Source organism: Podarcis cretensis (assembly GCF_951804945.1).
Source record: "Podarcis cretensis genome assembly, chromosome: 8".
Taxonomy (NCBI): domain Eukaryota; kingdom Metazoa; phylum Chordata; class Lepidosauria; order Squamata; family Lacertidae; genus Podarcis; species Podarcis cretensis.
In genome coordinates, this window is record NC_137177.1 from 76,654,147 (window position 1) to 76,667,710 (window position 13,564).

The window sequence follows — 13,564 nt, forward strand, 5'->3', positions numbered from 1 at the left end:
AAAGCCCGCCGGAGGGAGGGGGAGGAGCTAAGCGACTCAGCGTCGGAAGAGTCCAGAAAGGGCAATGCCCCAGCGGGCAGGAGGACCCAGAGGAGGAGAGAGCAGCGTAAAAGGTGGAATTGGGCTAGGATCTTAAACTGGTGTCATAGGGGAGGAGACTCAGACGGTACTTCGCCGGTCTAGGGTTTAAGACGTAGAGCTGCGCGCTGCGGCTTTGAAATGGAAACTGAACCTCAATAAAGACTTTTGTACATAACGACAGCCTCGCGTTGGTCCTCTGTGAGCTGGGACCTAGGGGCAGCTCTGACAAATACGTTTAAAAAAAACCAAAAACCAACCTTAAAGCAGCCTTATAACAGCAGTTTACAAAAAGAATAGAACAATGAAATTATTTATAACCTTCAAAAAAAGGAAAAAGGATTTAAATCATCGATAAGCTAAAAGTCACATTGAAACACACATGCCAAAAAGTGTCTGGTTGACATCAATAGGCAGTGAGTTCCAAAGTGTAGTTAAAAAAACAATTTCTTGGCAAACGCAGAATCAAACCTGCAACTGTGCCAGTTCTGCAGATCAAAGTGATCAAGTGGGCATATATGGGGTAATATGATCTGATAGGTACTAATAAACCTACAGTAAGTGAGCCATGCCCATTATCTTCAATGGGTCTACTCTGAGTAGGACTAGTCTTGGACCAACAACCCGTTGAAGTGAATGGACATGGCTCACTGAAATTTATTAATGTCAGTGGGTCTCCTATGAGTATAACTTAGCTGGGAAAACCTTGGGAAGTTGAGGGCTCTCCTTGGAGGTTTTGAAAGCAGAGGTTGAATGCTCATCTGTTTCGGATGCTTTAGGTGAGATTCCTGCCTTGCAGGGGTTGGACTAGATGACCCCCTGGGGACCCTTTCCAACTCTATGATTCTTTTCCCGCCCCTGTGACCAAGGACCACTATACAGCTGTCTGTAGGAAGCAAAGCAGCCACCCCCAAAACATTTGCAGGCGCGAAACAGTAAACAAGCCAATACCACCCCAATACAATCACGATCACAATAATTGTGAATGCACAATATACAGGATGTCTGGAGAGGCCCAGGTCAAAGGATGTGCATGCCCAGCATATATATTTAAACAACACTTCCTGTCTCCGACTCACCTGCACATATTCCAATAACCAAACGTGAAAAGATGATGAACTCAAAGGAGTGCACTGCTCTGGAGCAGCCCATGAGGACAGCAGAGATTATGGCCAAAATATTATTCACCTGCAAAGTACGTTTTCTGAAAAGGCAAAGGGGAAAAGGGCAGGGTGGATACTGATGGATGTATAAAAGCAGATGGAAAAGTATCAGGCAGAGGAAATTGCAACTGCTATGCTACTGTTACTGCTGCTACAATTTAATTACTGGTACGTTGTCCTGGTTTCGTTAATTGTTGGAAAGGCCAAGCAGCTTATCTCCCTAGCATCTCCACATAGGACTAAGAACACCCCTGTCCTGATTCCCTCGGAGAGCTGCTGCCAGTCAGTGTAGGTCAGTATTCTTTGACTTTAGGTGTTGCTGAACTGCTGCACCCACCATCGCTGACCATTGATTAAACTGGTTTGGGAATGATGGGAATTGTAGTGCAATGACTTTGGGGGACTCAAGGTCAAAGAACACTGGCGTAAACCACGCTGAGCTGGGGAGCTGCTGCCAGTCAGTGTAGACAATACTGAGCTAGGCGGACCATTTGTCTTAAAGGAGGGATAATAGCTCAGCAGTATGAGCGCCTGCTTTGCAAGCAGAAATCCCAGGTCCAGTCCCTGGCATCTCCAGGTAGGGCAAGGAATCTCCCCTGTTTGAAAGCCTGCAGAGCTGCTGCCAGTCAGTGTTGGCAATACTAGATAGGCCAATGGCCTCATTGAGCATAAGACAGCTTCCTATGCTTTGATGTAGATTCTTTTCCTGTAAAAGAATGTATCAGGAGAAGCCACACAACCTTTCCCCTCCAATGCCCTCCCCAGAGTGCTTTCATAGGCCCTGGGATAAGAAGGTCATTCACTAGAATTGCCAGATCTCCAGGTTCGTCCGTCCCCCTCCAGGCAGTAGAGGGAAAGTTTGAATCTCCAGGTGGCAAGAAAGAAAGCAAAATAGAGAGACTAAGAAGACTATGTGTGTCGCTTGTACACTTCAGTTTTTGCAAGACTGCCAGTTATTGCACAGATTCTCATGGTGGGGTATCTGCCCTACTTCACGCCTTCCTTTTCTCTCCCAATTAACCTCCATCTCCAGGGTTATCACTGTACCTGCCACAATTATCTGCCAGACGAGCCACCAAAAGAGACCCAACCATGCCTCCGACTGGAAAGAATGAAACCGTCAGACCCCACTGGAACAGGAGCAAGCTGTGGTCTATGCTGATGTGATTCCTCCATCGGTAGGTCTCGTTGTAAAAGCTTTTAATGAACTAGGAGAGAAGAGCGTGCAACAGTCAGCATCAGGGTCTTCTTCCTGCACATTAAGCCACAGTAAACCATGGTTTGGGGGCCAGGCAGATCTGACCAGGAGGGGCAAGGCAGCCTTGACTACTATGTTTGTGGTTCTCGTTCAACATCCTTGTTTGCAAACGCACACTCTCTCAACCCCCGTTTGAAGCACATGGCTTTCCCCAAAGCATCCTTGGAACTGTACAGTGTTACCCACCTAGCAGTTCGAAAGCACGTCAAAGTGCAAGTAGATAAATAGGTACCGCTCCGGCGGGAAGGTAAACGGAGTTTCCATGTGCTGCTCTGGTTTGCCAGAAGCGGCTTTGTCATGCTGGCCACATGACCCAGAAGCTGTACGCCAGCTCCCTCGGCCAATAAAGCGAGATGAGCGCCGCAACCCCAGAGTCATCCGCGACTGGACCTAATAGTCAGAGGTCCCTTTACCTTTACCTCGGGTTACATACGCTTCAGGTTACAGACTCCGCTAACCCAGAAATAGTACCCCGGGTTAAGAAATTTGCTTCAGGATGAGAACAGAAATCGTGCTCCGGTGGCACGGCAGCAGCAGGAGGCCCCATTAGCTAAAGTGGTGCTTCAGGTTAAGAACAGTTTTAGGTTAAGAACGGACCTCCGGAACAAATTAAGTACTTAACCGAGGTACCACTGTAGTTGGTTAAGGGTTCTGGAAACTGTAGCTCTGCAAAAGGGGAGAACAACAGTTCCCAGGATTCTTTGGGGGAAGTCATGTCCTTTAAATGTGCAGTAAATATATAGTTTACTATATATTTACTGCATATATATATATATATATATATATATATATGTATATATATAGTAAATATATAGCTTACAGAGCCGAGGACTTGCCGATCAGAAGGTCGGCGGTTCAAATCCCCACGACGGGGTGAGCTCCCATTGCTTGGTCCCTGCTCCTGCCCACCTAGCAGTTCGAAAGCACGTCAAACTGCAAGTAGATAAATAGGTACCGCTCCAGCGGGAAGGTAAACGGTGTTTCCATGCGCTGCTCTGGTTCGCTAGTGGTCAGGGGTTCCCTAATGCGCTGCTCTGGTTCACTAATGGTCAGGGGTCCCTTTACCTTTACCTTTAAATATATAGTGCAGATCTTTCCACCATGAAGGAAGAAAACATGTCTAGGTGTGGATTAGCGTATCGATGGACCGTGTTACTCACCTGAACCTTCTGTCTCTCTGCTTCTTATTAAACTTATTGTGTGCAAGTGGTCCAAGGTCCCATTCCCCCCTCCCCCATCTTCTGCAAATGACAGAACAAATACCAGAAATGTCTGTGCTAAATAGAAAAAGGTAGAACATTTGCACTGACCCCCTGCAAGGAGTTGCCCACACTGCAAGGCTCCTGTGCCTCCTCTCCCTCAGGCATTCCACCAGTGGGAGAGATGGGAAGCTGAGCTCGCTCCATCAGCTTTGCCCCAAAGCTCAGCTTCATCCTCCTGCCCCTGAACTATGCCACAGTGTAGTGGGGCACAGGGGTGGTTGCCCTGGGCGCAAAATTGTTAGGTAAAGGTAAAGGTACCCCTGCCCGTACGGGCCAGTCTTGACAGACTCTGGGGTTGTGCGCCCATCTCACTTAAGAGGCCAGGGGCCAGCGCTGTCCAGAGACACTTCCGGGTCACGTGGCCAGCGTGACATCGCTGCTCTGGCCAGAGCCAGAGCCAGAGCCGCACACGGAAACGCCGTTTACCTTCCCGCTAGTAAGCGGTCCCTATTTATCTACTTGCACCCGAGGGTGCTTTCGAACTGCTAGGTTGGCAGGCGCTGGGACCGAACGACGGGAGCGCACCCCACTGCAGGGATTCGAACCGCCGACCTTTCGATCGGTAAGCCCTAGGCGCTGAGGCTTTTACCCACAGCGCCACCTGCATCCTAACAAAATTGTTAGGATCGCAAAATTTTAACACCTGGTGCTGCCTCAATACAGCTGTGTGCTTCTGTCGCTTCTCCATGCAAACCAGGAAGTGACCTCCCCAGAAAAACAATTATTCTTTTCTTATCTCAGTGACTGCAATCTCCTGGTTGATGCAGACATTAGGCATAACTGTCAACTTACAGATTTGAAAATAAGGGACCGGCAGCCTTGAAAATAAGGGATCAGCAGCCCAAATAAGGGATTTTCCAAGCACAGGTATGTTCAACTACTGAGCCCCTCCAAGCCAAAGGCAGAAAGCCCAGCCAGCAGCCAAACGAAGCCTCAAGCGGTGGTTCCCACAGCGCAGCAACCCGGCAAAGGGGATGCAGCAAGGAAAACCACCATCACCTCTCTGCTGGGAAGTGCTGAGCAAAGGCGAGTCCCCAGGCAACGTGGCTGATTTGATCGGCACAAGGCATGCAAGCTCCACCCCCAGTCGTTCTTAGACTTCTTATTGGGTGAGCAACGCAGCCAAGCAACACAGTTGGAGCCTCCCTCCTCCCTGGCCGGCAGGGAGGGAGGGAGAGGAGCTGCTTCCTTTGAAACCCGGGAAATTTAAGGGACATCATCAATAAGGGACAGCAGTGGGACACAGCACTAGGATAAGGGACTTTCCTACCAAATAAGGGATGGTTGACAGCTATGCCGTTAGGGAGTTGAATGTGCATGCCATTTCCCTCCCTTCCTTTCCCACATGGCTCAGGACACTGGAAGCCCATGCTACACCACTGCTGGGCCTGCTGATCATTAGATGAACTCCCATTGAAGAATTGGTGCCTGAATTTTATTTCCCCATGCCCTTCCCTCCCTGTCCTTTTTCCTTGCATGTTGTGAATTTATATTGTAAGCCTGCAGGGAGGGATTGTTTTGTTATAATCAACTGCACCTAAGACACTCTGGGAGTCCTGTTGGCTAAAGAATAGAAACATCATAACTAGCCACTGGAGACCTGTCAGGAGTAAGCATGGACCAATGGTACCAAATACAGTTGTACCTCAGGTTAAGTACTTAATTCGTTCCAGAGGTCCGTTCTTAACCTGAAACTGTTCTTAACCTGAAGCACCACTTTAGCTGATGGGGCCTCCTGCTGTCGCCACGCTGCCAGAGCACGATTTCTGTTCTCATCCTGAAGCAAAGTTCTTAACTCAAGGTACTATTTCTGGGTTAGCGGAGTCTGTAACCTGAAGCGTCTGTAACCTGAAGCGTATGTAACCTGAGGTACCACTGTAGTATGGGAAACAGCCTTATTAGAAAAGCTAACCAATAAACTGAATCTGACACTGGCACAAATAGAAGAAGACGCCTTCACCCCAGTATGGCTCCCCTTTATCACACACACAGCCCAACAAGACAAAAATCCACCAACAGCATACAAATCAATATGGCTAACCTGATCCAAAACACCCATCCACCCCACTCACACATGAAAACAAAGACCACCACAGTCAACCACAAATGAACAACCACACCCTAGGCGAACCCCAACCTCTCTCACCACCGAAGGAACACAAGCGAACAGCAAAGAACCTGCACAAGCAACGCTGACACCAAACCCTACATATATTAAGAATAGCGTGCGAATGCTCTGAATAAATAATAACAGACCATACCTCTGCTGCGTAGTTGATCACAAAGACGTTGTAGCCATATTGGAAAGACGATCCAAAACCAGCAGTCATTGCAGCTAGCACCAGGATGCTTGTCAGTTTCTATTGGAAAAGAGCGGAAGAAACCATGAATTTTAGCGTACGGGATCCAACTGCCATAAATATTTGTTAGCTCCTGATGCATGGCACGTTTGCTTGAAAACACGCCTTGCAGGTCTTGATGATAATGAAAATTCGATCTTGTTAGAATTTAGGGTTGCCATACGTCCAGAATTTCCCAGACATAGCTGGGATTTGGCCATCTGTAACAGTGGCCAGGCGGGAAAATGCAGAAAAGTCTGGGGAAATCCGGACATATGGCAACCCATGTTGGAAGTGTAATTTTTGGTGAATTTCCTTAAAAATAGCTCAAAAACATCATTTTTTGTTTTGAGATTGTGCAAAGCAAGCTCCACAACTTTGCAAAAAAAATATTATTTTCACTTTTTGAAATACGCCCCCCCCCCGGCAGTAGATAAGCAAAACAAAGGAAATGAGTCTTCTTACCAGTTAGAAACTTTAATGATGACAGTGAAAGAACAAAGACTCCTTGTCCTAGGCTTGGTGGTGCTCCCAATTAAGGTTTCCACCCACTTCATCCCTAGTCACCCACATCACTACTGTGTCTTGTAACCTGATCTCATAACACTGTGGTTTCTGTGCTGCCACCTTATCAGCTCTTATTTACCTTGGGCTGAGCAGATGAATGCTTTCCGGAGACAGTGAATCTGTTAACCCTCTCTCTTCCAGTGTTTCTTCTCCTAGCTGTTCCCCATTTCCCAGCTTCTGCCTTCTGAACCATGTCCATCTGCAAACCACTGTTCCAAATCTATACTGTCCTCCTCCTGCTCCTGGGAAGATTCAGGATCCGGATCAGGGGGAGGGGGAGACTCCCACCATTCCTCCTCCATGCAGCCCTACTCAGCACGGTCCCTGACATATGGCAACTCAATTTCTAAGCCTCACTAGATACATAGAATCACACGCCTGCAAGGGACCCCATGGAAATTATCCAGACTGAGCCCCTCAAGCCTGCAACATTATTATAGGCTTACATGTCATTGCCATCCTGGAAAACAGTTGTACCTCATATTCATCAGGGCTGGGTGCCGTGTGGCCTTTTAGATATTGCTGAACTCCAGCTCCCTTAATCTCTTGCCACACCAATTGAGGCTGATGGAGTCCAACAACATCTAAAGGCAGCCTTGTATCAGGAGGTTTTTAACGTTTGATGTTTTGTTATGGTTTTTTATATGTGTTGGAAGCCACCCAGAGTGGCTGGGAGAACCAAATCATGTCAACAGGGTATAAATAATAAAATTATTATTATTATTATTATTATTATTATTATTATTATTACTAAGAGTCTGGCAGATGTCCCCCTTCTCTGCTTTAGATAGGGTTGCCATATTTCAAGAAATACAAATCTGGACACAAAAAGTTGTTGAGCTTTGGGAAAGTTTCAAAAACCCAGACATTTTGCTGATTACCCAACACACACACCCTGGACGCTGATGCCATCATTGGAATCCCGGATGTACGGCAACCCTACTTTAGATGGCCAATGATTTATAAATGCAACTGGATAGAGCACTCTCCCAACTCACCCTTTCAGTGGGTTTGTCTTCCTCTTCGCTTTTCATTCTCTCTGAAGCAGGGCTCTGTAACCAGGGCTCAGCTGTGGGAGAGGAATTAACAGTCGATGAGCAATATTCAGAAAAGAAACTGTGCAAATGTATAAAACAATGCCAAATCAAGCAGAAGGGCACAACAACAAAATTACTAAAAACGGTTTCATGATTTAGAATGCCAGGCATAGAAAACAAAACTATAAGTTTGCTTTATAAAAAAAAATCAGTCCCAGGCATGTTTTATATGCTGCAGTAAATACAATATTTAGCCACTCTGGAAGAACTGGATGCATTCTGATCTGAAATGAGTGAAGAAGCATAAAACACATCCACCCTGGCAATTTCCATAACAAGAGTTTGATTTTTTAAAATATTGAATACATCACAATAAAAAGTGTAATACACAAGAGCAGGGGTAGGCAACCTAAGGCCCATGGGCCAAAAGTGGCCCACGGGGGCCGTTTAACCGGCCTGCGAGCCACCCCTGAACTGAGCCGCCTGCTTGGCGAGTCCCCACGTGCTGCACAAAACTGGTGCAGTGTGGCGCGGGGACTCGTTTCTGTGGTGCCGAAAATCACATCTGTTCAGATGCTGAAAATCGCGGCTGCACGTGTGTGATCTGGCCCACGGAGGGATGTCCACTGGAGCAAACCCAGTCGAGGTAAACTTTGCCGACCCATGCACAAGAGAATGCCATGCAGGGGACTGGGCTAGATGATCTTTGGGGATCCCTTCCTAGTCTATAGAATTGCTCTATGTGTTATTGATACTCACTCTCCAGATTCACAGGGTCATTTTGTTGGACCTGTTCCATATCTGCTATTGGGCCCCCGGAGCACAGATTCACACAAAGTGGCATTCACCCTTGCAGGATTCCAAAGGAATTATTTGAAATGTATATGCAGGACAAAGGTACAGAGCAATAAGCTCGCAATCTGCACACCCCAGTCAGGGTGCGCCCACTTTTTATAGACTATACAAAAAAACAGAGAGTGAGACTTTACATTCTTATCCAATCAGGCTCTAACATTCCATGTTTCTCCTTTTGAAGGTTAACACTTCTTAATTTACTCATTTTTCGTTTGTCTGCCTGCTACGGCCTTGCCCGTCTTGTAACAGTGGCGTTGATAACAGCATGCTGGAATTTCTATTTCTGAGGCCCTTCAATTTGTGTTGACAATAAGGTTTGCTTGTTTAACCTCCCCTTCAGTGCTCCAGACTGAGGGCTCTGCAATGCTTTTGAACAGAGAATGGTTTATAGCAGGGGAAGGCAACCTAAGGCCCGGGGGCCAGATGTGGCCCAATTGCCTTCTCAATCCGGCCCGCGGATGGTCCGGGAATCAGCGTGTTTTTCCATGAGTAGAATGTGTGCTTTTATTTAAAATGCATCTCTGGGTTATTTGTGAGGCATAGGAATTTGTTCATATATATTTTTCAAAATATAGTCTGGCCCACCACAAGGTCTGAGGGACAGTGGACCGGCCCATGGCTGAAAAAGGTTGCTGACCCCTGGTTTATAGGATGGAGAGGCAGGTGGATATTATTAGGAGGCTGTTGAGTAAAAGAATAAAAGTGTGAAAACAAAGGTCCATCTGGACCAGCGTCCACTAGCAAGCCACCTCCAGGAAGCTCATAAGGAGGGTATGGATATTAACTTGGTCCTCTTCTTTGACCACCAGCATCTTAGTCCAGTGGTCATCACACATATGTGATGACAAATCTCAAATTCACACTTGGAATATTTAAGCAAAGCCAGAAGCTTTGCCAAGTAGTCAAAGAGGGGTTGCTGGAGCCCATTTGGACTGGTAGGGCTGAAGGCAGGGAGCCCAGTACATGAATTAATGGATTGCATGGATAGTTGCAAAACCTGCCTACAGGGCTGTAGCTCTGTAGTATAGCATCTGCCTCCTATCCAGAAGGCCCCAGGTTCAATCCCCAACATCTGCAGGCTTGGCTGGGAGGGACCCCTGCCTGAAGCTCTCGAGAGGTGCTGCCAGACAGTGTAGACAACACAGATCTAGATGGCCCAGTGGTGTGATTCAGTAGAAAGCTTCCTATGTTCCTGTCCAGAGCACTTCCCAGCTAAGGAATGCACACGGCCGAGAGTTAACTCTTTATTGTCACTCAGAGTTGCTTCTACAGCTCTGCAAAACTATGCACACTAGTCTAGGCAGCCATTCCCAGGGCTATGATCTATGGAGCAGTTGCAGCAACTGGGGACCACTCCCCCTCCACCAGTTTATGTACCTTCCCCCAACGAGCTGCGTGCACGTAGTCAGAGACTATGCCTGCGTGGAAGCTGCCTCTGCTCTTCTCACTTCAGTCCGCTCCTGGTTCTGGGAGACAGTGATGCAGAAGAGGGTGGGGAAGCACCCAGCCCTTTGCTTACCTCTTCCTCCCACTCCGAAGCTTCCCCAGCCTTTGATTCTTGCTTCCTGGCTAGTACATTTCCCCACGAATTACTGCCCCACTCTCCTGAGCCAGATTCCAGCCCCTCTTCCCCCAGTGCACCCTTGTCAGCATCCTGCCAGTCCCTGCCATTTCCTATATCTGGGGGGGGGGGGGAATTCAACACAATGGTCACCTTCCCTTCTGGGTAACTGCTTGGGCTGCCCAGTGGTGGTGGGCGGGGCCAGAGGCAAAAGTGGGTGGAGCAATTAATGTGAACTTTACCTTTGCCAAGTAGGCTAGTTTCTACACCCCTCTCTCTCCTCTATCCAGGTGAGCAAGAGTTCAAGGATACATTCCAAGCAGGCAAAATTACTAAGGGTGTGAAGGAAGGCCAGGGTGCGTGGTGGCTTGAGGAGAATTCTGAGGGCCAGATACAGAGGCTTGGAGGGCCAGATTTGGCCCAGGGGGTGAGCTATTTCATCCCTATTTTAAGGGATTAGCTTACAGATGGTCCCAGATTGAATCGCAGGGAATATCCTTGTAGGGCTGGGAATGTCACCTGCCTGAAACCTGGAGCTAAATGGACCATTGGTCTGATTCTGTGTAAGGCATCTTCTTATGTTCCTATGAAACCGATGGAGAGTAAAGCAGTACCTCGGGTTAAGTACTTAATTTGTTCCGGAGGTCCGTTCTTAACCTAAAACTGTTCTTAACCTGAGGTACCACTTTAGCTAATCGGGCCTCCTGCTGCTGCTGCACCACCGGAGCACGATTTCTCTTCTCATCCTGAAGCAAAGTTCTTAACCCGAGGTACTATTTCTGGGTTAGCGGAGTCTGTAACCTGAAGCGTATGTAACCCGAGGTACCACTGTAATTCCCACAGGGGCGTTCGGGGATAAATAGGCAGAGAGGACGCAGACTGACCACAGCTTTTCTGTACAGGTGAGTAGAGAATGATGTCAGCCAGTCCCTATTTTCCCTTGAAAGCAGGCGCCAGGAAACCAAACACCACTGCGAGATCCAATCAGGAGAACAGCGCCAGGAAGTTCCATGGGAAGCTGTTGGCAGTTGGCAGTGGAGGTGAGAACCAATCACGGCAGGAAGGAGGCGGGGATAGAACAGTGCTGTTCCGAGTAATGGCCCCCCAGCGGTACAAAAGGAAGGTTGAAGGCTTCAGTGGCACCCTGGACAGAGAGCTCTGTGCACAACAGATTCCAACCACATCTGACAGCCTTACCACGTGGTCAGACAGTGTTGGAAGGTGGAGTGGAAGGCAGGGAGCCCAAATGGTAACTGGAGTCAGAGCCAATGAAAGGTAATCTAAAGATAAAGGGACCCCTGACCGTAAGGTCCAGTTGTGGCCGACTCTGGGGTTGTGGCGCTCATCTCGCTTTATTGGCTGAGGGAGCCGGCATACAGCTTCCAGGTGATGTGGCCAACATGACTAAGCCGCTTCTGGCGAAGCAGAGTAGTGCACGGAAACGCCGTTTACCTTCCCGCAGGAGTGGTACCTATTTATCTACTTGCACTTTGACGTGCTTTCAAACTGCTAGGTTGGCAGGAGCAGGGACCGAGCAATGGGAGCTCACCCCGTCGCGGGGATTCGAACCGCCGACCTTCTGATTGGCAAGTCCTCGGTGTTGTGTATTGAGTCAAAGGATTTTATATCTGTATTATTATTGTCTGTAATTGCATTAGGGTAAAGTAACTGCCTCCTGCGTCCCAAAGAAAGGTAGAGCCAACTAATTCTGGAGTTGTCCCCACTTTCCTCCTCCTCCTCCCTGCTGAATTCTAGAAGGAGCTGACAGGCAGGGCCACCCACAAATGTAGTGGTCTGGGATTGTGGAGGGTCAAAGACCCTTTACTATTTCTGCAGCACGGGCCTTCCCTCCAGAGTCCTACAGCTGCCCAACCAGCATGACGCAGAAGCCTGCTACCCATTGAAAAGAAGTCTTCTCTCCCTTTGCGATCTTTGGAGCCAATCTGAGTGAAGAGAGTTGAGCTGGCCACTGAGGATTGGCTCCTAGGGTCACTCTGGAGTTCTGCATGCGCCAAAGCTGAGCATTTAGGAGCACTCAGAACACAAGGCATTTGGTTCCAAGAGAACAATGCATTGCAAGTGCTGTTATGCACAATGGAACCTCAGGGAAAACAAAACCGAAGTCACTCCGGAAAGAAGGCATCAGAGCGCTCCAAATCGTTTGCCCATTTCTGTGTACAGAAAGTGGTAGATCTAGCTGAAAAGCAGAACACGAAGATCTGAACTGATGCATTATTTGCCCATATATGTGCACAGAAAATAGTGTATGTAGCTGAACGGCAAGACACAAAGATCTGCATTGATTGTTGCAATGCATCAATTATTATTATTATTATTATTATTATTATTATTATTATTATGATGCAACTATAAAATTACTGTACAGTATAATATAATATTAGGAAGTTGTATAATCTTAGAAGGGGCGAGGCTGTGACAATTAAGAAGGGGCCCTGCACTTCTCAGTTTGCCACTACACTACTGGTGCCAATACCCCTCGACCAGTATCAAGTAAGAAAGCAGGCAGGTGAGCCGAGATGACCGGCAGAATCCGAGACCTGGGAGAAGAGAAGGTTGAAGAAGATTGGAAGAAATTTAAGATTTACTTTAAAAAGCATTGTAATTTGGTTGAATGTTAAGATGGAGGCTAGATCATAAATAATTGACCACCACTAAATTAGATGCAATTAGGATGATAAGTGAGATTGAGGGAAAACCTTAAACCTTTGGGAGAACTATTAGATTATATTCTAAATGAATGGGACATAAGAATGTAAACAAGATGATAAATTGCGGGCAAGAATTGACAAAGATGCAAGTGGGAGCGGAAGACGTGAGGGAGTCCAAAGAAGTTAAGAAATTATGTTATGATATATGTTACATTGTTTATTATATTTGCATTTATGTTTAAAAATCTTAATAAAAATTGATTTTTTTAAAAAAAAGAAAGCAGGCAGGTGGGGGCTGGCTGTGTGCAGACTGAAATTGTTGGGACAGTGCCCCACCCTCACTATAACTGGGCAGCCACCACTGTGGTCAATGTCCATCTCAGCAACCAGGAACATAGGCTGAGGGGTGTGTGGCTACACCTGGCAAATCTAGACTTCAATGGGGATTTGAACCCGGGACCACCTTTTGTTCTTCTCTGCTACCCAGGCTTTTGAGGCCCTAACTTCGAACCCAGATCTCCTACAGACCAAATTTCAATGACACTTGTTCTCATGGTGCAACTCCAGCCTTGCAAATCAGCTTACTAAAAGGTGAGGGTGACCACACAAACCTTTTAGCTAGTAAGCCTGCCCATAAATGCTAATCATTTTAAGATATCTGGTTCACCCGAAGCGTGGGGAGAAAAAATAGAGAAGGAATCCCATTTATATTGGATCAGGTCTGGTCACCTGGAGTTGAACCTTTGTTACCAGAGACGAGTGGGTATGTATAAGC

At 47.3% G+C, this 13,564-nt stretch overlaps 1 protein-coding gene across 4 annotated transcripts in view; it reads right to left on the reverse strand.

Annotated features, from left to right (window-relative positions):
• The window catches only part of LOC307222031 (solute carrier family 2, facilitated glucose transporter member 5-like), a 31,542-nt gene extending 20,394 nt beyond the window's left edge, over positions 1-11,148 (reverse strand). Inside the window, exons 1-6 of one of the 4 annotated variants that reach the window (XM_079987044.1) lie at positions 11,005-11,125; positions 8,464-8,553; positions 7,666-7,736; positions 6,023-6,121; positions 2,289-2,449; positions 1,158-1,282 (exon numbers count right to left, since the gene is read on the reverse strand). In XM_079987044.1, the coding sequence (XP_079843170.1) occupies positions 1,158-1,282; positions 2,289-2,449; positions 6,023-6,121; positions 7,666-7,736; positions 8,464-8,548 (541 nt within the window). In that variant the 5' untranslated portion in view covers positions 8,549-8,553; positions 11,005-11,125. Of the gene's footprint in view, positions 1-1,157; positions 1,283-2,288; positions 2,450-6,022; positions 6,122-7,665; positions 7,737-8,463; positions 8,849-11,004 lie in introns of those variants that run through there. The other 3 variants (XM_079987042.1, XM_079987045.1, XM_079987043.1) reach the window with 3 other exon arrangements.
• Between the last annotated feature and the right edge of the window lie 2,416 nt (positions 11,149-13,564).